Genomic DNA, 26,382 nt, shown 5'->3' on the forward strand with positions numbered 1-26,382 from the left:
GAAGTAAAGAAGCACAATTTATGATTCCAATATTATAAAATTGTATTGCTGATTTGAAATATGTTTTTATTGTAATCTCGACAAACCGTTTTTGAGATTTCGGTCTTTTCCGATTCAAGTATAGGAGCTGCAATGACATGACTGGATAAAGTCTCCTGAGAGCGTTCCAAAAATGTCCGACAGTGGACTGTGACTTACTAGACATACTTTGGTTGAGTTCAAAGCTGTGTTTTCAAAGGTGTGTTCAAACATTGAGATTTCAAAGTTGCGATTCAAAAGTCTTACTTCAAAGTGTATTTATAATAGCATTACTATCATTAAAACGATCTGTTTTCATTTGTTTATAAAAATAAATAAATAAATTATTTTTTATAAGTGCGCCTCAGCACCAGCCAGACTGCTGTAAAAGTCGAACAGTCCGGCCAATAGAGGGCGTAGAGTACACAAAAATCATGATATTAGAGATCAGTTGCTAATTTTGAACACTTGTGTTACCTATGCAGCTATTTAAAGCTCTAAAAATGATTGAGATTAAAACGAATTAGAGACTTTGGGTTAAACTGAGTGAAACCACGTACATCATAGCGAATCACCTCACCTTTCCCCCCCAGTAAAGCCCACCCATCCATCCACTCCCACAGGAGGGAGAAACTCGACTCCTGCTCCCTCATACAAACCCCCAGCTCGGCATACAGCACAGCGGCAGCGGGGCTCTTTGTCTCTATTTCGAGGAGTTTTCTGATTAATTCAGTATGGAGAACTTGACACATCCACAGCCAAAAGAAGGAGAAATCCTGAAGGGAACTGGATTTTAATGCGTACACAACATACCTTAATTTCAGTCTTTGCACATAGTTGAACTTTCGAGCCTTTAATTTTACAACCATCGAGTTTTCTACATCAAACATGGCTTTATGGACCAGAAAACACGAATGCGAACTTTTAAACGCCGTTTTCCTAGTGTGTACTCTCATGTGTGAAGGTAAGAAGAATGGATCCATCCCTCCATGAGTGCTGCTTTACGTGCCATATTTGATACAATGCAACACATGAAACATGTTTGTAGTTTTAGCACTGAAACTTCATATTCGCTTTGTTGTCCGTGTTTTCCAAACGTATTAAGCGTTTATACGTGGATGTGCACGCGACTATCAAAGCTGCTTTACGACTGGTATCTCGAAACTTTTGCACGAGCTTTACCGAAGCTTTCCGTTTGTTGTGTTCTAATCATCTATTTCAAAGCGTACACTTATCAAAATAAAATATCTTTAGTTATTCTTCGGTTGAGCGAACCCTCAAGCACCCTTCTGATAAAGAATCGTTTTTGGCTGTACACGGTTCTTGACTTGGCTACATGAATCTATTAGTTTTTTTTTTTCTTCATTAAAGTTTCTTGAAAATAAGTTAAATTTGAGAAACTTTCTACGGTTCTCCAATGGTATCAGGCTATAAAATCCCTCATTGTTTTAAGTGGCTGCTTTATTTTTCCGTTTTGAAAGTGAATCTTCAACATTGTTACAACCAAACTCCTGAAGACTCGTGTTTGTCGGTGAATGAATGATTAAGTCAACCCACTGACTCAAAGTGAAGTACAGTAAACGCTGCGGAGGCCTTTGAAATTGGCATGCTAGTTTGTAAAAGGAGCCCAAGATCAAAGAAATAGGCTGTATGCAAATATATAAATTATGTAGAAACTTATTGTGAACTTGAGTGAACTTCATGAAGAACGTCTATCACTGAGGTAAAACATGACCTGAATATCAATTACATGAAGCCAAACCACTTGAATATTAACTGGACTTTGCTTGAGTCCAAGTTTATTCATGAAACGCACAATAATACAGCATGTTACAGTCATTTCTGACAGAGAAATGTTAATTCTGCAAGCTCCAGAGAAAGAAAATGAAGATAAAAGCAGAGAGCTAGCTAAAGAATAGCTTAAATGTGTATAAACGGGTAATGTAAGAGACTGTCCTCAATTGAAAAGTGTACTTTAACTTGATTTAAGCATACATGTTCCTATATGGCAGTGGTTCTCAAGCTTTTTTTGATGAACGCCCCCCTACTTAATTCCTCAATATCTGTGGGGGCCTGGTTAGCTCAGCGAGTACAGATGTTGACTACCACACCTGGAGTGGTGACTTTGAATCCAGGGTGTGCTGAGGGACTCTCAGTCTGGCTTCCTAAGCAACCAATTGGCCCAGTTGCTAGGGTGGGTAGAGTCATGTTGGATTAGCTTCCGGTTGCTATAATGTGGTTGCCATGGAGAATAGGTTGAGGCCTCCACATGCACTAGGTCTCCGCAGTAACGTGCTCAACAAGGCACGTGATAAGATGCGTGGGTTGACGGCCTCAGACGCGGAGGCAACTGAGATTTGTCCTCCACCACCCAGATTTAGGCGAGTCACTATGCCACCACACGGACTTGGAGCCTGTTGGGAATTGGGCATGCCAAATTGGGGAGAACCCCTGCTCTATGGCCTTCTCTAGGAGTCCTGAACAATCACATCTATGATTACTTGAGTATGAGTACTACGAATATGAAACTTGTGGTTTATTTGCAGGGAGTGTTGAGGAGGTATTGTAGATTGTTAGACCTGAAGTTTCTCTGTTGTGGTCCATAAAGTTAGACATCTTATAAGAGAAATTCCCAATTGGATGCGTTAAAATTGCCTTTTGAGATAAAAGTGGTCATTGTTTGAGTGGGCGATGGCCTCAGGGTCCATTGAAGATACTGAGGCATTTGCATGAAGACTTCAAAGATAAATGCTGTCATACAGAAACATTTCACAGGTACTTGAGGGCCCTGCTTGATGTCGAGGATGTAGGGGAGCTATCTCCTGGCTTTATTATGCTAATCATGGACTCTGCAATGCTGAGGTGTGACTTGGCAGTTATCTCATGACTATTTGTATATTAGGGTATGGTTTACATGTATTTTACCTGTTGTTTTGTTTTAGTATATTTGATTTGATGCTTGTCAGTTTATTTGCATTAAGCATTTGATTTTGCATTTATTTCATGGTCTTTTTAAATGTCACTCAAAAGGAGAAACGCCAAAACAATACCTCATAAATTATGAATGAGGTTTAAGACTATGGATGAACCGATACAAATTTTGTGTCATCAGATTATTTAGAGCAACACCTGTCATAGCGTTACTGATAGTTTTGGTGGTTGAATGTTCTTCACTTATTGAATTCTAATTCTAAAGTTTGTCCTTTTTTAGATTAAGCTGTTTTAAAACAATTGGCCAGTGTCTGAAAGTGCAGTTAACTGCTTTTATCGGCCAATACTAATGTTTGATCTCTTTTCAACACCTCAACTGAGTCAAATAATTTTGTCAAAAGATAACTTAATGGTAAACAGTTTTGAGGAGTCTGAAAGTTATTTTGTCAAAATTGCTAAATAAAGTATTCGCAATTCTTTTGTTGCGTATAAAAATATAATTTATAGTTTACGGTTGATTGACAGGTGCTTCTTCAACTTTAGCCGTACTTTTATATTTAAAGCTTCAAATTGATTCTTGTTTGCTGAGCGATTTACAAAAAGTACTTAATTTTATTTATTTTTTATTTTTATTGGCAAAATCTGAATGTAGCTTATTTGAAATTGTTATCAACATTCCTATGAGTTATAGTTTGCACTTTTAGGACAAGTTTTCCATGAAAATTAATCAACTCATTATTGTAAAAAAAAATCTCATAATACAACAATAAAACATTTTTTTTTTTTTATTAGAATAAAGAAATTACATTTAGGCCACATCCACACTGTTTTCGTTTGAAAATGCATTCATGAAAAATGTTGCTATGTTCACGTCTCCATTTCTGTACATTTTGGAAAAAGTGAAGTTGGGAAGCCGAAAACTGAGTTTCAACAAAAACTGATTGGTGTGGATGTGGCCCCTGTACAATGAATACTTCCATGATGTATACTAACAATTGTAGTTTACAGCTCCACAATGCAAAAAATCTTAATGGTCCCAAACAGGGTTTGTTTTCTTTATGCAAAATATAATTTCTCTCTTTTTTAAAGGCCTATCACCCACCACTATATATGACCCATCCACTAGACGTCGACTGATATATTGGTTTAACCGATTAATCTATGCCGATAATTGCTTTTCAGAATTGTCGTCATCTGCAAAAATCCACGGTGATGGATGCTGGTAGTTTTTATTTTATATCCAATAAAGTGATTTTAAAAACTATCGGCTGATTAATCAGTAATTGGTCTTTTTCACTATCGTAGTAATCGGTATCAGCCAAATCCGGTATTGTCGACCTCTACCATCCACGGTGAACTGTTGTTGTTTTTTCCCCCTAATGGTTCTTGTTATCATGCTAAAGCTAAGCATCCACATACTTCAAGTGCACTAAGGTCATGAATAATATTTAAGTGGTCAGGTCATCATGAATGGCCTTTTCTCAGTTGTGGCATAGCCACCTGTTGTTGCGGGTTACATTTTTAAATCTTTCATTTGAAAGGGAAGGAGAGAGGTCAGCTCCACTGGAGATGTGCTGATGGACAGTACAGCTGCTTACACATGTGGCCACATGTGACAGAACAATCACAGAATGGTGTGTCGAAGCATGTCTTTAATTTAAAATCCTCCCTGTTGTTGAGATCACATATGGATTTACAGGAAGTTTATGGAGTTGGAGCGCTTTGTAATGTCACTCATTGACCCTTTGTTTGCAAGTGATATGAATCTCATTAAAACATTATTTTCAGCCCAAAAGAAATATGAAATGCTGCCTCGATCACCTCGAATAAACTCAGCGAAGATCGTGTCAAAGCATGTCCCAACAGGATTTGAGGCTGATTAAACGTCTCCATGTTTGGCATACGGCCATATGAAAATGGGTGGGGGGCAGCTGACAGCTCCTTAATTAACTTCTGTAACGACAGCCGCTGTGATATCTTACCGTCACATTCTCTGCTGCATTCTGCCACTCTGAATGGCGGTGATGAAATGCAGTGGACTTGGCATAAAAGTGGAGGCGCGTTTATCTTGGAGTCCTTTCCAGAAATGTGAGCTTGGCTGGTTTTATGATAATGCTTTGCTCATATGATCATTAGCTCACAGTTAAAATGCAAGACTTTTATCAAAGAGTTCAGTTAGACCTGAAAGATCTAAAAGGAACATGTTTAAGATCTGAATTAATCCATCCAAAATAATGGAACTCAAAGTTAATGGAGGGTTCTGGGTTCAGCATAAGTTCAATACAAGCTGTAACGATAGCATTTGTGGCATGTCTATTGCCACAGAAAATCATTTTGACTCGTCTCTCAGTTTAAAAAAAAATATATTTTTGGTTACCGGAATTTACTTATAATGGAAAAAAAACGGGCAACCCAATGAACAATAAAAAACAGTGTTTATACAAGACTTTATAACAGTGTATGGAAATATCTTTATAATACTGTTTACAATGGTGTGATTAAATCACTTACTGACCTTTTCTGTGTACAGTAATATCCTGTCATGATTTTGTAAAAACCAGTAAACCTGGTAAAGGATACAAGAGATGGACTTTGTCAGTTTCAGTGACACATAACTAGAAGTTTGTCTGCCTAGAAATTTAACAATTTACAATTTAAGCATTTTTATAGCTCATTAGTGAACATTTTTGTATGGAGGAATGGGGTGGGTTATATTTTATTTATATATATATATATATATTACAGAGTTGTAAGTTACCGAAAATAGTAATCCACTACAAATAACTAATTATCTAAAATTATAAGCGGATTACATTTCTGATTACTTAATGGGAAAAGTAATCACTGTGACGAGGAGGAGGGCGTGGCCTGGCCGTGATGGTGCATGGTTGGCGCGGAGTAACCTAATTAGCTGGGAGGGGGATAAAGATGAGCCGGAGGCGCCAGTTCGAGAGCGAGACATACGCGGCTGCTGTGTGTGTTTTTATGTTATGTTTAAGTTTTTTTGTGTAATTTAAGTTATATTGACTGTTCTGCCGGTTCCCGCCTCCTTGCCCATCCTTTATCCATTACAATCATATTTCTAGTTACTTTATTTTTACAAAAATTGTATTACAGAATATAAATTTTGCCCTGATTTTTTTTTTTTATTATTTGTTAATTATTTTTTTTTCTTTAACTTAAGTCAATTATGGACGTTGGTTCCACACAATGAAAATGTGTTTGCTTAATATGAAATTAAAATGTAGGCTCCACTCACATGCTTTTGTGTTGCAAAAACCTAAACGAATTGAGTTAACCTCAACAATACACCTTAGCATATCATTTATCTCTTTTTTTTTTTTTTACAGATGACAAGTGTGGTGCTTCTGATTGTTTACTGATCTTTCAGTATGTACCTCATGATTAGAGCAATAACCTCTGTCAGTAGTCATTTTCCTATCAGAGGCCTAACTATTAGCTCTACTCTTCTTCACAACGATAACCTTCTAAAAAAATACAACATGACAGAAACTCCTCTATATCCCAACATAAACAGAACATTAAACACTAACAAACCACTTTTTTCATTTAGCATAGAAATACATTAAAATAACACAAAATCTACTTCCTCAAATCAATCCAGGCAAAGCATGATGGGAAATGTAAATCCCTGCCCAGTTTCAGAAATAGATGAATGACAAATATTTTTCACATAGTCGCAACACAAATGAATAAAAACATGTGACTCAAAAACTGAAAAGTACATTTATTTAAAAGTAAATAATGAAAAGTATAATGAAAGCACTTTCATCAAAGACTGAGATTTAGGCAATTTAATGCAAAAAAAAATTATAAGCAATATAATGATTATTTGTATAGTGCGACCTAGTCCCATCCTAAATTTACCCCATTGGTTGAGCCAGTGTCGTTACGCTGGCCCAGTCGGGCGCTCAAACAAATAGATTGCAGTTCTCTTGCTGCAGACATTATACACTTCACCTTGTTTTCACAGTTCTTTACCTGTTGTCCTAATGTTGTTCCACCCATCCACTGAAACCCAGTGAAGCAGAAGAACCAGCTGTCTGCTCTCATGTTTTACTGTAAATCAGGTTTTGCCAAATCTTACAAGGATTCTCCAGTGGTCTGTCACAAGCCAGTGATTTAATCCAAAACCATAATTAAATAATTCCATCATCAGGAAAATTTGTTTGACCAAATTATTATCTGGTCATGATGCATACAGCATATGTGAAAGTTTCCTATCAACTGTATGTGATGCCACAAAGAGATTTATTTTTTATTTTTTTACTAAACCATAAACCGTAATGAACTGTTCTTTGCTAGTAATATTGAATGAGTTATGGTTGATTTTTGGGCAAATCTCACAAAAAAAACATGCCAGGTCATATTTCACCCCAAATGCGATGGAAAAAAATAAAGACAATGAAGCAGATTTTTTGGTCCATTAAGATTAGGGCTGGGCGATTATGTCTTAAAAAATTATATCTCTATATTTTTCAGCCTATTGACGATTTTCAATATCTCAATAATTATATATTTTCTCTGAAATGACTCAAAAGTGTTTTTCTTTTATTTATTTTTTGGCATTTCAACCAAAAAGCCATTGTATCCAAGTAGATTCAGTATTTTAAAGACATTAAATGAAAATCTATTAAAAAATAATTAGTTTTTCACTAAATAAACAAAAGGGAGAATGAACTTCGATGATTTTCATTGATATGCGCACTTATATTTAGATTTCATATACAATGATGACATAGTAGCTCAATAAAAAGCCTTATTTACCTTCATATGTTTTATTTATTCCTTCACTGACTATTTTTGAAACCCCAGTTGAACATTTCATAATACTAAGTTACTACTGTGGGACACGACAGGTTGATTATTATAATATAATACTGAATTATCATTATTATTCTGATTATTAGATTGGAGTTATAGACACTGAGGAAAGCCATGAGGCTGTGTTCTCCTGTTCTGTGAGATATAAAATGAAATGTAAATAAAGTCAGAAAAAGGTGTGCAGATTATTTAGTTTTTGAGACTGTGTAAGGTTTGAACTAGTAGAGCGGAGTGATTCCGTGTCTTTGATTTAGATTTGCGTTATACAAAAGTAATATATCTGTCGTATTTACTTCAGCTTCACCTGGGGGCTTTTATTTTGATACAGACAAGGGAACGTGTTTGACCTTTTGCAATGTTCTGCTTTTCCTGAAATGCTGTAATCTACTTTTCTGTTATTCTGTGCTGCATTTGAAGATTTGTATAATAACTTGTGACTCTTACTAATGTTTGGAATTGTGCGAATGCTTGAACCTGCATTACTTTGATTTCACAATTCATGTGAACTGATCTGAGAGCGCCGCCATGCACGTGCACACCGATCAGCGCATCACAGACCCCTTTTATCTGTCTTTAAATCACAGCCTTTTGTGGATTAATAATCGCATATGAACAACTCGCCATTTGGATGTTATTTTGAGTAATTGTGCAGCCCTGAAGGATTGTGAATTACTGTAATGATGCGCTCTTCATGAATCTTAATGACCAAATGAAATCACATTAAATCACGATATTGGTAATTGTTTTTGCCCAGCACTAATTAAGATGTTTTACAATGGGACATTTCTTCATGGGATTCCCTTTTAAATGTTTTTATTTGTGATACTATTGAAGTGTGAAAATAATGAATTTTCCTTTAAAAACACCATTCTATGTAGATGCAGGGCTCCTCAGTGCAAACATTTGCCAGTAAAAATTATGTGCGAGTGACAGCTGATCTAACACCCAAATTTATAAACTTAAAATCTCCCTAATGCAGCTTATCACATATGCAAAGTACTTTAAAAAGAGGCACATTAGATAATTTTGCATTAAAAGTGCCCTCGCTCTCTCACAGAGACCGAGAGAGAATGAAGCTGCATAACAGATATACCTTGTAAAGATGGTTTAAGCTGAGTTTCTTGCTTGTTTTTATCTGTCAGAATGACGACCAGCATTTTGATTAATGGAGGATTGACGGATGTTTTAAAACCATGTTCCAGATTCAGAGAAAAATAGCACAACGCAGCGCAATATGCTTTGTGCCAGTCAAAGATCCATCAAATGTGTGATACCAGTAAGACTTTTATAGAAGAGAAGTTCAACTGAGGGGTTTGAGCCTGTGTGCAGTTGAGTGGTATCATGTCGAGTGGTTCTTTAGTTTTGATACGAGAACGAGAGTGATTACATTGAAAGTGCATATGCTTTACATTACCGTCACTGGTGCCCTCCCCCCATTCTGAATTTAGAATCTCCCTCCTTCACCACAAAGCCAACCAGATGATATTTAATGAAACAAATGTGTGTGGATTTCTCCAGTGGTACTTTTGTACTTTACACTGGTTTCTACCCTCTAATACACACGTCAATCTTTGAACAATTAATGAATGGCACTTATGCCTTATTTTGTTCATATTTAATGAAAAAGTTCATGTTTAGTTTGACCTTCTCAAGGGAACAAGTTTTGTTTAATCCTAACAATAGTTTGAGATTTTTAGTTTATCTCATTGTTTTATTCTGGATGATCTGTTTGTAATGGGGCTCCATTCTGTCTCAGAATCACATCATCAGACGATCTCACTGTTTAAAGTTTGAGTGCAGCATTGCATGTGTGTGAATATCGCACCATATTCCACCACAAATGATCCTGTTGTAATGGGGAATGGTTAATTGCATCAAATTCCACGTCTCACACTGTAAACACGTAGATGGTTATGGGAGGCTGCTAGACTTCCTGTAGACTCTCTGTAGTGAGCCACGACCCCCAGGACTGTTCCACATTCCCACAATGAGTTTTTAGTGAGTCATGTTTGCCCTTGCAGTTAATTAAACAGCTGTTTGCCGAATGTAGTGTGTTTCTTGTCCTATTTATTGTTGTGAGCCTTATTCGGATCGGATTCGTTTTCTAAAAGGCCTCTGTGATTTCATGTACTCAGGGCGGGATTGGGAACGTTGGCAAAAAAGGTCCACGTCCAAAATAAAAGGCGTCCCAATAAGAAATTTAGTTGGGTATTGCAGAAGATTCACATAAATAATATGTACCGCAAATCAGACAATACTGTCCGCTTGGTCATTTTTACCGAGGTTGTGCGAGAAAAACGCAGACATGTTTGGTCAGGACAGGATTAAAAGCACAAAGTATAGATCTATTTGGACGGTAATTGTTTTGCTTGGGGACATGAGGTAATTCCAGCTTTTACAGGAGGTAGTGAGTGATTTTATTGTAGTTTGAATCTAAATTGTAAGTGTTTTTCTCCCACTACCAGCGAGAAAATTTCCGGTAGAATTACCTACATATTTTTATTTTTGGGAAAAGTTTGTGTGGTAATTCATGAAGAGTTTTAAAGCAGGAATCAATCCAAAAGCCATATGGTTACTATTTGACAAGATTCAGTGAAATGTGTGTATTCAATGGAGGCATGTATCAGAGAAATGTTGGATAGTAATCACATTAGTAAAGTTACTACGCAGTGAGAGTGGGTTCTTATGTTGTAGTAAAAGCGAAAAAGTTGTTGTGTTGACCAAACATTTTTTCCCGATATGTTTCACACTTTGTTTTTTCAATTGTTCTTAGTATATGTGGGGCTTCTCTCTCTGCCAAATGTGCTTGGGTTTGTGAGTTTTTGAATGTTTGAGTGAGTGTGAAAGAAAGAGAAATAGCACAACTGAAATGAAACACAAAAGCATGAGCAAAGCGCTCTGTGTTGACTCTTTGCACCTTAGTGTAATTCCAAATATATTTGCATAGCCTATATTTTTAAATGTATTTGCACAAAATACACAGGAAGCAGTTTGTAGACTGAAGAATTTTCCTCCACTATCACCATATGGAACAAACAACTGAAATCATGTCATCCACGACTAGTAGGCACGGACGCAACGTGTTGACTCATGGCAGAACTAGGCAATTGGTCAAATAGATGGTGCAACCCCTATTACAAACATTACATTTGACTGACCATGTGAGAAACAAATTCCCGAATTTTGTACGATTGCAGAACTCTCATCCACTGTGAACTAATAGGCATTCGGATGCTTGAGTTTTATCACAGAGGAGCCATGGAAATGTTCCTCTACAGATGTCACCCTGAGAAACAATTACTGTCCGAATAGAGTTAAGGTCTGTAAAACACAAATTTACCTAATGTCAGGGAGCACTAGTCCTTCGAATAGGGACCTTCAATGGATTAAGGATCCGGACAACCAAAAAAGTAACCCTGAAGTCCTATTAAAACAGTAGTCAAGCTTGCTTGCACCAAATACAATCATAATTGAGTGTTTCCCAACCCTCTTTCTGAAAAGCCTTTTATTTTATTTTTTTGGTCTATTAATGTGAATGAATGTTTTGACACCATTTTCATTTTTTAAATTAAGGATTTGAGGGTTTACATAAGAATATTCACAATCACTATAGTTAGACACAATGTCAAATCACCAGTATCAAAAAATGTGCAGACCCCCTGCTTGATGCCACCACAAATCTGATCAGTTGCCCACATGTGTGCTCTCCAAATGACTCTAAAGTAGGTTAACAACATGGAGACTGAAGGCTCTTCACATCAGGATGACCTTGTGTAAAAGACTCTAGTGTTTCTTCAGTGATTTGGAAATGGCTTGGATTTGAGAGGTCAGATGTTGAACAAATTTAAAATGTAAATGTGAAATGTAATTTTTGTCAAAACTCAGTTGCGGCTAGAAGTGTCCGAGGCTTACAACTAAACGGATTGTTTTTGCTAATTTATCTTTAACTTGTATATTTTGTATTAGCTCTGTTATGATTGGCTAATGTATTTTCATGTTAATTGAGTATTGGCATTTATTTTTTTGTCACGTGCAATTAGCCTAGTTGGTGCTGCCCCATCATACATTAACTAGATTAACTATTGTTCAGTTTAGTTGCATTTTATGTGTATAGTGTTTTTGCAATACATATTTTACCAAAAGCTTTTCAGAAAATAAGAAGAAAAGAAAATAATTGCCCAGTGGGCAAGCCAAAGGAAACAGTGACAAAAAATTCTGTAAGATGTTGAATAGATGAGGAAGGAACTTTTTTGAGTGTTTCAACATGTAAACTGCAAAAAACGCCACTAAGTATAGAAAAACTAAAATATGTAACAGAGGTCCCAAAACATGTCCTGGGGGACCCCCAACAGTACATTCTCTACTACACTCTTCTAATGAGATGATGAGTTGAATCAGCTGGGTTTGATTACGAAGACGTCCAAAATTGTATTGTTCAGGGACCTCCTGGAGAGGTTGTATGAAACGACTTGCCACCATCATGTCGGACAGTTCTGAGCATGGTTCGGTATAATACAATTACCAGCCATTTTTCGTTGCAAAATTTGTTCTACTTGTATCTGGACTTCAGATCTCATTTTTGTATATTTTTTTAAAAATATAACAACTTAAATATTGTTATTACTAATATTATTGACTTTTAGAGTTTTAAATTACAACAGTAATATATTTCAATTGTGCACCTTTAACTTTTAAACCCTCAAGCTTTTATTTTGACATTCTGAACTCTCCAGGAAGTCCTTGCTGTGTCTGTTTGTAGGCAAGTTTACAGTAGTTTAATTTACTTTTTATTCAGTTTCTGGTAAAAAATGCACCCCCGGTGCTGTTCTAAATGCATATTATAAGTGAACCAAACTATTGATCATCTACATCTGAGATGTTGGTAATGTTTAGCGCTCAAATATTGTGTATAATAGCCATGTATAGCAGCTGCAGGTTGTGTGTGCTTACGTTTGAATAAAATGCAAATGAGTCATATGATCTACTGTCTTTACAGTTCTTTATGTAATTTTTGGTAAACTGTGTTTACCAAACATAGATAAACCTTCACTGGTGCCGCCCCCCTTAAACTTAATAGCTTTAGCAGCAACAACTGCAACCAAATGCTTCTGATTACTGGAGATCAGTCTTTCACAATGCTGTGGTGGAATTTTGGCCCACTCTTCTTTGCAGAACTGCTTTCATTGGAGGGATTTCGAGCATGAACTGCCCGTTTAAGGTCCTGCTACAGCATCTCAATTGGGTTCAAGTCAGGACTTTGACTAGGTCACTCCAAAACTTCTTTTGAGCCATTCAGAGGTGGACTTACTCCTAAATTGAAAGACATCAGTTCTACACATGGGTACCAAATGTCAAGTCAATTGGCTCTACGGTTCAAGAGAAGAGTTTTGTAAGTTTCCCCAAATTTTCACTGTACTGGAAAATCCATTTATGTTTTGGATCATTGTCTGGCTGCATAATCCAGCGCTTGAGCTTTAACTCATGCACTGATGACTGGACGCTCTCCTATAGGATTTTCTGATAGAGAGCAGAATTCATGTTTCCTTCAACTATTGCAAGTCACCCTGGCCCTGAAGCAGCAAAGTATCCCAACACCATCACACTACCATCACCATGCTTGACTGTAGGTATGAAGTTCTTTTTGTCAAATTTTTTTGTTTGATTTACAGCAGAAGTAAAAGGATTCCTGTCTTCCAAACAGTTCCACTTTGGACTCATCAGTCCACAGAACATTCTCCCAAAAGCTTTGAGGATCATCAGGGTGTGTTTTAGCAAAATTCAGACAAGCCTTAATGTTCTTCTGGGTTAGCACTCGCCACTCTTCTATGGATGGCATTTTTGGCTAGTGTCTTTCTGATGTGGAGTCATGAACAGTGACCTTTATTGATGCGAGAGAGGTCTGCAGTTGCTTGGATGTTGTCCTTGGCTTTTTTGTGACTTCTTAGTTGAGTTGTCGCTGTGCTCTTGGATGAATATTTGAAGGTTGGCCACTTCTGGGAAGGTTCACTACTGTGCCAATTTCTCTCCATTTGGAGATAATGGCTCTCACCGTGATTTATTTTTTTGGTGTCCCAGAGCCTTAGAAATAGCTTTGTTACCCTTCACAGACTGATGTATTTTAATCACCTTTTTTCTAATTTCTGGAATTTCTTTCAACCGTGAGAGCTTTTAGCCAAATTCATGTTGCTGAAAAAGTTCTGTTTAGGTTTTGATTTGATTGTACAGGGCTGGCAGTAATCAGGCCTGGGTGTGTCTTGTCCAGCTGAACCACATTATGAATGCAGTTTTATAGATTTGGGGATTTAGTAACTAAGGGGTCAAATACTTTTTCCACACAGGCCCAGTTGGTATTGGATAACTTGTTTTGCTTCAATAAATAATATTCTTATTTAAAAACTGTGTTTTGTGTTTACTCAGATCGCAGTTGATTGTTAGATTTAGTTAGAATTTTTGGAACAATTTAAAAACACAAACTCAGTATGAAAATCAGTATGGGGCAAATACTTTTTCACAGCACTGAATTTAAATGGCTTCCAATAAAAAATCTGAATCCTTTAAAGTCCAGATACAAGTTGAAACAATTTTGCAAAGAAAACTGCTTCTTTTCTACTGATGACTTATACTGGAATTGCAGCACAACTGGAATTGAGCTGCAACATTATCCTGTAGACTAGTTAACAATAAAGTTTTTCTTAAGCTATAAATTTATATTGAAATAATGTGTAGTTAGAGGTTTGTGTTTCTTTACTTATTAAAAGAGTACACTCAATTAGTTCCACACAATAATGTAAAGATATTCTAAAATGAACAACAACACTTGTATTGGATCGGTATCAGCCGATACTGAGACTTCAGATATCGGAAGAGAAAAAGTGGTATCGGTGCATCACTAGTCGCTACGTGTCTCAAAGTGATCATTAAACCACAAAAGCAAAGCCTTTGTGATAGGGAAGCCTACTAGCATAGATTAGCATAATGCAGCCATTCCATAATCATTCAATGGTGGTACACTGGGAAAGAGACAAGAGGATGTTCTTTTTGAATGCATGCCTGTGGAGGAGATGCTTCACAATGCTGAATTAATTATTTTGTGAGGAAACGGTTCAAAATTGTATGTCCGCTAATCTTTAACATGTATTTCACTAAACAATTATTTTGGAATGAACTATGTGTAGTTTAATATGATAAAATTGTGGTTTTATAAAAGAAGTCCCGGACAATTTTTCGACCGGAAGGTGTCGTTTACGACTCTCTCCATTCACTTGTAAAGCTTCAGTAAAATTGTCGTAAAATGCTATTGGACTGTTACAGCCGTTACACTCTTTCCAATGATAGAACCACGAAGGTTGTTATCTCAGTACTATAACATCTCTGGCAAAAGGCTGCTATTTAATTAAATAAGTATGCACTCCTGTATGTGCCTCACGCTACAACGTGAAATCTCACTTTTGAATTACATGCAAACTATATACTTATCTCATTAAATCACAGCTTTTGCAGTTAAATAATCTCACAAGGACATAACGTAATTTTAATTTGTGGGCTGAATGTTTACACAATGACATTTGTACGTCAGATAGGATCGGTTTTTGGTATCGGAGCATTTTTACGAGTACCAGTACATGAGCGTGGTATCGGACCCGATACCAGTATCGTTATGGTGTCATCCCTTGCCGTAACTGTAACATGTTGGATGACAAGTTGACTATCGTTAACCACCCCCAGTTGAATTATTCATTACTTGGAAGGTAAAAAGATTAAAGTTGACCCCCGCTTGCCTTTTGCCAGATAAGAGCTTTCTGAAACATGCTGCAGTTCATCATATATTGATTGTGGCTCACAGAAGCTTAAGGGTTTTACCTTAGAGAGACAAAATGTATCCCTCAAATGTTGTAAGAACTTGAGCCGCCCTTGTGACTGCCTGTATAGTGTCTATAAACATGCCTCTTGTTATTCTCAGGGCTCCACTGCATTAGACCCCCTCTATCCCACCACCCATCACCACACATATAAACACTGTCCTTTTCTTTTGCATGTAAGGCCACTTGTCCTGCTAATGATGTAAGGTGTTGGGTTTCCACAAGTGTGCAGGCTCAGTATGACCTTTCAGTCCTTCTCGTGAATAGCAGTGAACAGTGAATGGAGCACAGTGACAAACTGTGTAATGGGTTTCAGCACTCAATGATTGCTGAGGGCTACATCGGACAAAACATTCAAGGATAATTTTCCCCATACATAAACCAAGTATGGGTGAATCCATCTTAAGACACTCAAGACAGTAGAATGTTTTCCGAACATCTTTGAAGACCTAGATCAGTGTTTCTTTATCTTGCTCTTGGAGATCCTGCAAGACTGCACATTTTGGATGTCTTCCTTGACTGAAAATGTGCAAAGATTGGACCAATAGGGCTACAACAGCTTGCAACTGAGGCAAAACCCTCAAATATACACCCACTGATGGTGCTAATATGTACACTTTTTTTTGTCAAGGTACAATTTTTGCTATTATATGATACTTCAGGACCAGAATTGGGAAACAATGATCCAGTAGGTCAACAGGTCAAGACCAATAGAAAAACACATTGAACTCATGGGCAAATACATCTGCAAACTACGTTTAGGCCTACTATAGCCTTCCTCAGAGAATGCTGTCAATGTATTGATTTAAATAGGAACGGTACATTGCAAGGACATAGAGGAAAAGTGCAAGGCTTTGGAAAGTGCAACCAAAGCTGAAATGGACTCTGATGGTCCTAATCTAAATGGCAGCCTTGACGTGAGGTCGGTGTGCATTTTTGCAGAGCCTGCATTGGTACAGTCTTCACAGCAAACTATTGCCTAACAATCCATGCAAAGTGTAGATTTTGAGGTCAGTTTGAATTTCTGCTTGATTTCAAACTGACCCGATTCTTTCCATAACCTCAAAAGCAATATTATGAATTCCTTTCGGTCAAACACTCATCAGAATTCAGAACTTTCTCCAGTGTGTAGGCAACCTAATTGCAATAACACAAATGCAATCGTAAAGCCACTGTTTCAAGATTTCGATGATAAATCTGCCTCACTATGACTGTATATTTTTCCACATTTGTTTTAACTTAAAATGTTGTTGTCACACTCAAGTCTGTTTATAATTCTTGTCTCTTAAGATACTGTGTCCATCAATAACTGCAAATAATTGTACATAAATAATGAATCCCAAATCAGCACCATGGGTTTCTAATGTTCTGTAAATAATTCCATCTTGGCGCCTGGCACCTCCACCAGCCAACCCAACCCTAATCAGACTGTATTTACTGTGACTATTTCATTAACCCCACCCCATACTGCGAGTGCCCATGCATGCATCAAGACATGCTGCAAAATGAAAGCTGCTTCTCATGGATGGAGCGACACCTGTTGGGCCATATCCGAGCAGAATAGGACGACTGTGATTTGGAGAACAGCTGCAAAAACAGCTAGCTTCCAGCATGAAATGAATCTCCTACCTATTTAATGGGTGATGGAGCACCTTGCAAATCTCCCTGTTTTGGACCAGGCAGTTTAGAGCCAACAGCCATTGATATCTGGTTTCCCTTTGGGAGGGAAACATCTAGACACCAATTATGTCTGTAAATGCTCATGGCTACACAGCCCTTTTTTGCATTAAGTTTCCTTGTCTTTGAGTAGCAATTGCTTTTTACATTTTAATGAGCACCAATACGCTAATAACGCTATGCCAAAAATCAGCTTATTCAAAACATTTCAAGAACAATATAAGAAAATCACGTATACATGAGACTTAAAGTTAATGGGTTATTTTCTTCTTTTGACATCAAAACAAATACTTGCACTCTTTGGATAAACCGGTAATAATGTTGGTAAAGGTGTTTACATGCAGATCGAAATCAGGATAATAGGCAATAACATACATATGCCAAATGGTTTTTGCTTAAACCGTTTGATATTACATGACCTAATACGTTGTTGGCTTAAGTATAATCAGTATAAGATTACGCATGTAAACATGCTCATCGTTGAGACTGTATATATGGTCTTTTCTTAGGATTTCCAAAACTGTACTCTTGTGTACTAAGTAGTGGTTTACCGATGGTATCCACAGGCTATTTAATCCGATAAAAATTTTGACATTTTGAGATTATTGTCATTGGCCATGAACTCTGCCAGCTTGGTATGTTAACAGAAGTGTAAAATAAAATATCCAAAAAAGTGATCACATCACTGATGGGTCGACGTCTCGGTGCACCTTTCTCATGGCCTTGGTTCACTTTAACAGCCCAATTAAAAGGCTTGTTTTAAGAGGACAGGTGGAGTTTATCAGCACTGAATGATGAGGGGATGTTCATGCATCCTTGCCTTCTAACCTCAGCTGTCTCAAAATCTGTGGGCTGCACAATATGTGGAGTAGCTATGAAATTACAGCACTGCACGCCCACAGTGTTCATTTTGTAAGTTTACCATGATCCTCTTTTCATATGACCTAAATGGCATGGAAACATAAATTTACTACTCGATCCATTTACTAAAGTATCCTCCGCAGCATGCTGTTTAGCTAAATGTGGTTCATGTTGTGCCTTAAATGTGTTTTGAACAGAGAATTGCTGTCTAAAATATGGAGTTTATAATGGAAATCAGCAGGGACCTGGCAATATGATAATCTCTCAATATGTCAGGGTCAGGATACAATAATATAGTCCTTAATCCTGTCAGGCTTTATTTTGCTCTAAAAACCATTTGACTGTACATTATCCCTTACTTGTCTAATGGCACTTTTCCACTGCACATTACGGTTCGACTAGCCTCGCCTCAACTCGACTCGTTTTACTTTTCTGAGCTTCATTTCCACTGGAGTTTAGTGCCACCTCAACGTGGGTGTGATTATAGGCTGATCGTCATATTTGTGTCACCTCTACTGCCGTGACATCATTTTAAACATGACACAAACTGACCAAAACAATAACACAACCGCTAGCTGTTAGCTACTAGCTCATTGTGCTGCATAAAGCAGTTGTTGCATGGTGATTTTACACAAGTGTAACAGTTAAATTGGCCTGGTTGTTTTAGAAGCAAGCTTCCAGTAGCTGGTCAACTAAATAAAGTGAAGCTTTCAAGCAGAGTATAGAGTTAACATAACAAAATGTACCATCGTGAACTCCAACAACATCGTGGAGCTCAGGTCACTCTCCCTCCCATTGCTCACCAGACTAGATAGCGTCCATTTGGTCGAACCACTTCCAATTTTCCTTGATGATTTTGTAGTCACTTAAGTTTATTTAACTTTTCCCTACACTGTTGGTAGGTCCGGTGGTAGCCGTGTGCGGCCAACAGCTGAGATACTTCCTGAGGAACTTTTTTTTTTTCACTCATCGCTAACGAGAGGACCGTCTGCTCCTCGTTTATTGACCATGGTGTAGTTTTGCGCACAGCCATTTATTTTTTCACAATTCGAAAAGTCACGTGAACAAATGATACTGTTATCGCTATTGCTAACTTGAAAACTAGTGGGTTGATGTCCCGTGTCGGAAATCCAGTGATGCTGGTAGTGACTATTCTCCCTGACCAATTAGTCATCTGCAGGATTTTGACATCTCATTTAGTACCTGCTCGGCTCGGCTCACTTGGAACCTCAACCAAGGTGGTACTAAAAAAGTATCAGGGACAGTGGAAAACCCCCAAAAACCGAGCGGAGTCGAGTTGTACCGTGCAGTGGAAAAGCCCCTTAATGTAAAATTGGGCATGACAGAGGTTGATTAGTGGTTCAATTCTTCTTTCCTGGAGCAAGTTACCAAATTTTCCAGAGGTGGATTGGAGTTTTACCGCAGACGCGCCTTATAATGTTCTGCACAGTGGTGACTGCCTGGCATTAAAGCCACCCATTGTTTGGATGGTGACCGAGTTGTGTGGAAGGGAAGAATGTAAGCTTGTAGAGACAGCTTGAACATCTAAATTTATTCTTTTGTGTTTGTCACGTCTTGGTTTTTTAAAGTTGTGTAAGTTAGTTTATGCCGAGCACTGTCAGAATGGTTTTGTGATGACCGTCTTGACAGTTCAACCAGTTTGGTCCACCCAGGATGTTGAAAGGCACCAATTTTGACACCTTATGATGATGTTAGAACGCAACCCGTGCTCTCTTGTGAGGTTTTGTGACCATGCCTAGTTTGCACATAAAGTTTATATGTGTTTAAGATATTTTAGCCAATCAGGTTCCTTTCCTGGTTCTTCCCCTGGCTTGTTAGTTGTAGAGAGTGCATGAATGGCATCTTTGTCCCAAAAACTTCAAATTCCTCCACAGGAATCCAGGGAAGATTTTTTTGTAACTTTACTGCTCTTTGCTCTTACACGAAAGCATCCAACTCGTGTAAGAGCAAGTGAAAACTGGCCAGATATCAACTGCTTTTGAGGACTGCCATTCAACATATAACACAACATAAATGGATGCTTTCAAACATTTGAAAAATTGGTGCCATTTCAACGTTTAGTGATACCTATAAGCTGAACAACGTCTTTGAGATGTCAGTTCTCTTACTATTTAATTCACGTCAAAACATAATTTACTTTTCATGTACTTCTTTAAGCCCTTATTGAAGAACAGTAATGTGTATGGAAACCCATGTTCTTCAGATTAGCACTTTCAAGCAGTTCAGTAGCTACCCATGTTCAACCTACCCTTGTTCAGACCTACTTGGAGTCTTTCTATAGATTTCTCTAGATGCCTCATGCCTGTTATTTTAAATATATTGCTGATTTGATAATGCTTTCAGCTACCAATAGTAACTGTAGTGCAGTACTCTCAGTTCTGTTTAACATATCTTATCATGCGAGTTGTTTTACATTAAATGTCTACATGGTTTTCCACAAGTTCATCAGTACAATTAAGAAAATGCCTTCTCTCACTATACAATCCTATGAAAGTAACCCAATTATTTTTTTTAGAAATATTTGAAAAACCTTCCTTTGTATATTCAACTCCTGGGACATGAAATTGCCTTAAGTTGAGGAAACACCCAATATAAACTTGGGCTTCAAAATCCAGTAAACACTGTAAATTGTTGTATGATGTCCACAGAGGGGTACCAGATAGAGTTGTGCTATATCTACCTGTAAAACACTGTTTACATGGAGAAAAGCCATCCACAGGAATTACACTGGTAAAGCCAAAGTCCCTTTCAAGGCAAGTCAGGTATCATAAACTGTGCTTCTTTAGCACAGATCAAGCTAAAAAAAACACTGTATTTCAGGCTGGTCCAGCATATGCACATGCACATTCTTGAATTGATTGACGGGTGATGTCTGTACCTAAAAGGTGATTGGCTTTTACATGTAAGGTGGGTTTCTTTTTTACACCCACCATATTTGGCTTTCCAATGTCTTCCATTCATTTTAATACGAGTGGTCCATCTTGGTCTAAACAGTCTCTGGTAACATTCATCTGCATTGAAAAGTAGTCCCGCTGTTACAGTTTAGACAATTTTACAGCTCAAATTACAGCTCTTCCTACTGAAAATTTAATGCAAGTGCTTTTTTGAAAATATAAGCTCGACATTTCAAAGCCTACTGTACCCTAGTACCCTAGACCCCTAGACTTCCATTGTAAGTGCATTACTGTAAACTTACTACATACTGCAAACATTTTTATAAGAATGGTTTTGCAACAATTCATGTTTAAAGTTATAATAATAGAATTAGAAACTGGGTGAAGTTGTATTGTTATGCACTGTCAAATACCACAGAATTTCCTTTTTTTTTTTTTTTTCATTTTAAAGTAATTCATTTTTTCATTTTAACCAACCACTTTCTCTTCAGCTACATTTGGGGTCATCAAGTCTCTTCCCCTGTGATATTTAAGCTTTTAATTGTGTTCGGTCATGGTCAGTTGGATTGTGTAGCACATGTAGTAATAGTCAGAGCAGCTGTGTGCTTCCTGTTGAGTGGTGAGTTCTTTCTAATGAGAGCAAACACACAAGGTCTTCTGGTCATGTAGAGCAGCAGTTACTACAGGACTATATTTGTTTTCCTGATGAAGCTTTAGATGGAAAAATGTGTGACACCACTGTGTGTATCAGAGAGAAAATATCCATGGGTTAATTTGTTGAACTGTGTTTGTGGTTATTTTGTCTGTGTTGTATATCTTGAGTATTTGTAGTTAGGTTTCTTCATCCCACTATGGATGGTGTGGGATCTCACTTTGGTCGCGTCATGAACATAAATCTATTTTTAGGACGCTGTGTCAAATTAAACGTAGTTAGAAAATGTCTTGAGATCCCTGCATTTGGGATTTCATTCCATCCAGATATGTTTTAATGCAGGAATGTGTTTGGTTATCACCTTGTCCTGTCTCAAGTGTCAAACAAGCCTGAGTGTGGTTTGTTCTCTGTACAGCTGCATGTTGCCTGAACAGCTGGAGTGGCACTTTCTGCCCCCTGCTGAAAATGGGTGTTACTTTAAGCTTGAATTGCTCTGATGGTAGGAATATTCATTATTACAGTCTACAGACAAGTTTGAGTTAATATTTTTTTTTTATGCATATAAAAAAAATTCTCTGAATTAATGTTATAATATAATTTCTTTGATTTGTGTAATGCGTAAAAAAATTCACGCAATTAATGCAGTATAAATTGTTTTTGTAACCTAATTATCAATATAATATTGTATCGCCAGTTACCTTGTAATTCCCACCCCTGATCTCTATGCATCGCTTGAAAGTGGTCACTAACTTTCATCTTAACCTGTTTCAAAAGCGAAACTGCCTTGTATGCGATAGAGACAGAAGGATCCGGTCGTTCAGCAAAATGCAGTCAGGTATACTTGTAGAGACTGAACGGCAGCCAGAGAAAATAATGGTTTTGAGATTTTACAAACAAATTAACAAACGATTTAAACTTCAGATTATACTGTATGTATCTAATTATGCATTCAATTCTATTCAATATTTATTATAAAGCACATTTAAAAACAACCAAATTTGACCAAAGTGCTGTGCAAAAAGAAAAATAATAACTACAAGAGACAAAACAGACAACAAAGTAAATAACAAATGCTATGATAAAAGAAAACAGTTCACAATGATCAAGGAATATTGAAGGCCAGAGAGAATATGTATGTCTTTAGAGCAGACTTGAAGGCTGAAAAAGAAGGGGCTAATCTGATATGGAGAGGTAGACTGTTCCAGAGTTCACAAAGGCGTGTTTATTTTTAAAGTCTAGATCTAGGAACAGATAGTAAACCAAGTTCGTAAAGCAATATCTCAGAGTTCTAGAGGGAATATACAGATGGAGCAAATCGGTCAGATACTGAGAGGCCAAATTATTTAGGGCTTTGTGAACAATAAAATCTTAAAACCGATTCTGGAAGCCACTGCATATTAAAATAGGTGTAATGGGCTCGTACTTGCGAGTCCCCATGAGAAGTCTGGCAGCTGCATTTTGATCCAGCTGTAAACGGTAGAGGGAAGACACTGTAGTAAAACAAGCTGTTACAATAGCGTGAATCACAGTTTGAAAGTTACTCATGGATAAGAAGGGTTTTACTTTAGTGAGAAGGTGAAGATGATAAAAGCATGATGTAGAAGGATCTTTGTTTGTGGGCAATGGAGGAGTCCGGAGACAACGAAGCAGGTTCAAGGTCTGTACTTTTATTTTGGCTTTTTTTTTTTCACACAATCGACGGTAACCATCGATAACTCAAGGATAACAAAATAAATGAAAGTAAAACAACGGTCTTTTGTTGCACACACACACTCTCTCTCTCTGTTTGGAGGTGTCATGCTTTCTGGCCACTCTCTTTCCTCTCCGACGCTCTGGCGAGCCTTTTTAGGTCTCCCTCCGCCATCACTATAATGAGAGACAGGTATTAGAGATAATTACGAGCCAGGTGACGAGCCTTACCGCTCTCCCTCTCCTGCAGACCGACACATGGCCACTCCCCCCATGCCGCACATGACTTTACTACAGTATTAATCTGTTTATCAAATTTTTGATTATTATCAAACGGAACACCCAGGTTTCTGATGCAGTGAGTTTTATATGGGGCAAGAGAACCAAGGTCAAGGTCAACAACACAGATTTCTTTAGGCCCAATTAAAATAATTTCAGTTTTATTTTCATTAGGTTTAGGATTTTACTTGAAAGCCATAGCTTGAGTTCTTTTAAACAGGCCATCAGTGGTTGTAAGGTGTTTTTGTCATTATGTTTAAGGGAAGATAGATTTGAGTATCATAAGCTTATAAATGGAAAGTACACACTGTACTTATAAAAATAGAAGCCAGAGGGAGTGTATACAGGGAAAACAACACTGGACCAAAGATTGATCCCTGCGGGACTCCGCAATTGAGAGGTATGCTAGAGGAGGAGTGATTTCCAATGCGAACAGTGAACCACCTGTTAGTCAAATAGGAGCGCAACCACTGTAATACTGTGCCACGAAGGCCCACTGATATCTCCCAGACGGGTCAACAGGACTTCATGGTCGACCAAATGAAACGCAGCACTCAGATCTAATAAGACCCATGGCCATTAATTAAGAAGCCATGGATTTCCCTGAATCAGTCTCAATAAAGATATCAATTGAGACTCTTAAAAAGAGCAGATTCTGTACTGTGTAAAGCTTTTACACCCGATTGAAATATTTAATGGATCGAGTTTACTGTCAAGTAAGATTGTAATTTAATCAGAACAACTTTCTTGAGAATTTTTGATATAAAAGGTAGATTAGAAATGTTGTACTTCAAGGTTCTGTGGGAAATCAAACTAACTAACACCTTATTTCTATAGGCCTAAATATAATATTCAGGAGTTTTATCAGACTTTTTTTTTTTTTTTTTTAATATCCCCTTCCCATTTTGGAATGCCCAATTCCCACCACTTAGTAGATACTCGCGTTGGTGCGGTTACTCGCCTCAATCCGGGTGGCGGAGGACAAGTCTCAGTTGCTTCTGCTTCTGAGACCGTCAATCACGTGACTCATTGTGCATGACACCGCGGAGACTCACTGCATGTGGAGACTCATGCTACTCTCTGTGATTCACACACAACTTACCACACGCCCCATTGAGAGCGAGAACCACTAATCGCGACCACGAGGAGGTTACCCAATGTGACTCTACCCTCCCTAGCAACTGGGCCAATTTGGTTGCTTAGGAGACCTGTCTGGAGTCACTCAGCACAACCTGAATTTGAATTTGCTACTCTAGGGGTGGTAGTCAGCGTCAATACTCACTGAACTACACAGGCCACGGTTTTATCAGACTCTTAATGATTTGGGAATCATTTGACTATAGCATCATCTGAAGGCAAACCAGGCCAGTTTGTTTCCTAATCTCAAACATTATCAAGAAATGTATTACAATATTTTGTTACACATTTATACAAATCCAGACTTGTATTCTACATTTGTACTTGCTGTTATGTTTATCATAGTTCTTTTATTGTTTAACAGTTGCATTTGTAATGCCATAATCACAAGAAACACCATGTCTGGCTTCTCATTACAGTACTTTGGTAGTTAGTCTTTCTTAAAAATAAACACTTTATTTGTTATGAAAAAATTATAGCCTAAACGCAAAGATCAGATTTATCCTAATACAACTATTACAGTAAAAATTCTGTTACGGTTTACAGGGATAAATGTTAGTAAGGGTGTTGTCGATGTGAAAAGTCTTGTAATTGATGCTGGTGCAGGTGTTTTCTCTTTCCCTTGTCAGTGCTGTTCAGAATATCAGTGCTGTAGCCGTGTCAAATGGTTGAATTGCTCCATAGCGCTTTAAAATAGTCAATAACAATTCAAATGAGTCACATGAGGTTTGTTTTGTGCCATTGTATCAAGGGAAGCTCGGTTTAATCGAGAGTGTGATCTGCTGTGTGCTATCCTGGATCTCGCTTATCAAGGGAAGCCCGGTTGACACGTGCACCTGCGTGCTCCAGAAATACAAGATAGAGGAGAGAGGATGACGTGTGCGAGTGATTCTCGGTGGATCAATCAACACACATGTGAATCCAGTCTTCAATCACCATGCATGCATTCACGTTCCACATGAGAAGCATTTTTAGCACTTATAAAGTGGCAAAAGCCAGATGAATATCATTAAATTTGCTTCAGCAAAACTGTTCAATGCAGGAAAAACCTGCAATACATGTAATACTTTGCATAATAGAACTTAATATTGAAAGTCTTCAATTCAGTTTTAATGATTAAAAAGCTGAAATCTGTTTTGATAAAAATAAACTCCTAGGTGAAAGTGCCCGAAGTTGACCAGTATTTACCTTTCAAATGTAGGCTGCAGGAACCAGAAAGAGATGTGATTTTACTATGAAGAAAATTCCATCCACAGGAACTACAATAGTTACCCATAACCAGAAATTCATCCGCATCTAAAGGACAGTTTAGGGGACTTTGTAGCTCAAATAGTGCAGAATGAAGAATTAATAGAAGTGTTTGATTGAAAATACAAGCATCATATTTCTGCTTTGAAAGCCTCTGGTACACTTGCCAATAGACGTCTATTGTAAGTGCATTACTGTAAACATGTTTTAATAAACTGAGGGATGTCAAAATTGTGTACTGTAATCACCAGGATTTTACAGATGCCTTCAA

The 26,382-nt window shown here is 37.6% G+C and overlaps 1 protein-coding gene across 1 annotated transcript in view; it reads left to right on the forward strand.

Annotated features, from left to right (window-relative positions):
* Positions 1 to 676: 676 nt before the first annotated feature.
* The window catches only part of LOC127639837 (inactive tyrosine-protein kinase 7-like), a 54,044-nt gene continuing 28,338 nt past the window's right edge, over positions 677 to 26,382 (forward strand). The window contains exon 1 of the mRNA XM_052122110.1: positions 677 to 982. Coding sequence (XP_051978070.1) covers positions 907 to 982 — 76 coding nt within the window. The 5' untranslated portion in view covers positions 677 to 906. The remainder of the gene's footprint in view (positions 983 to 26,382) is intronic.

The sequence above is a fragment of the Xyrauchen texanus genome, chromosome 48 (genome assembly GCF_025860055.1).
Source record: "Xyrauchen texanus isolate HMW12.3.18 chromosome 48, RBS_HiC_50CHRs, whole genome shotgun sequence".
In the NCBI taxonomy this organism is placed as follows: domain Eukaryota; kingdom Metazoa; phylum Chordata; class Actinopteri; order Cypriniformes; family Catostomidae; genus Xyrauchen; species Xyrauchen texanus.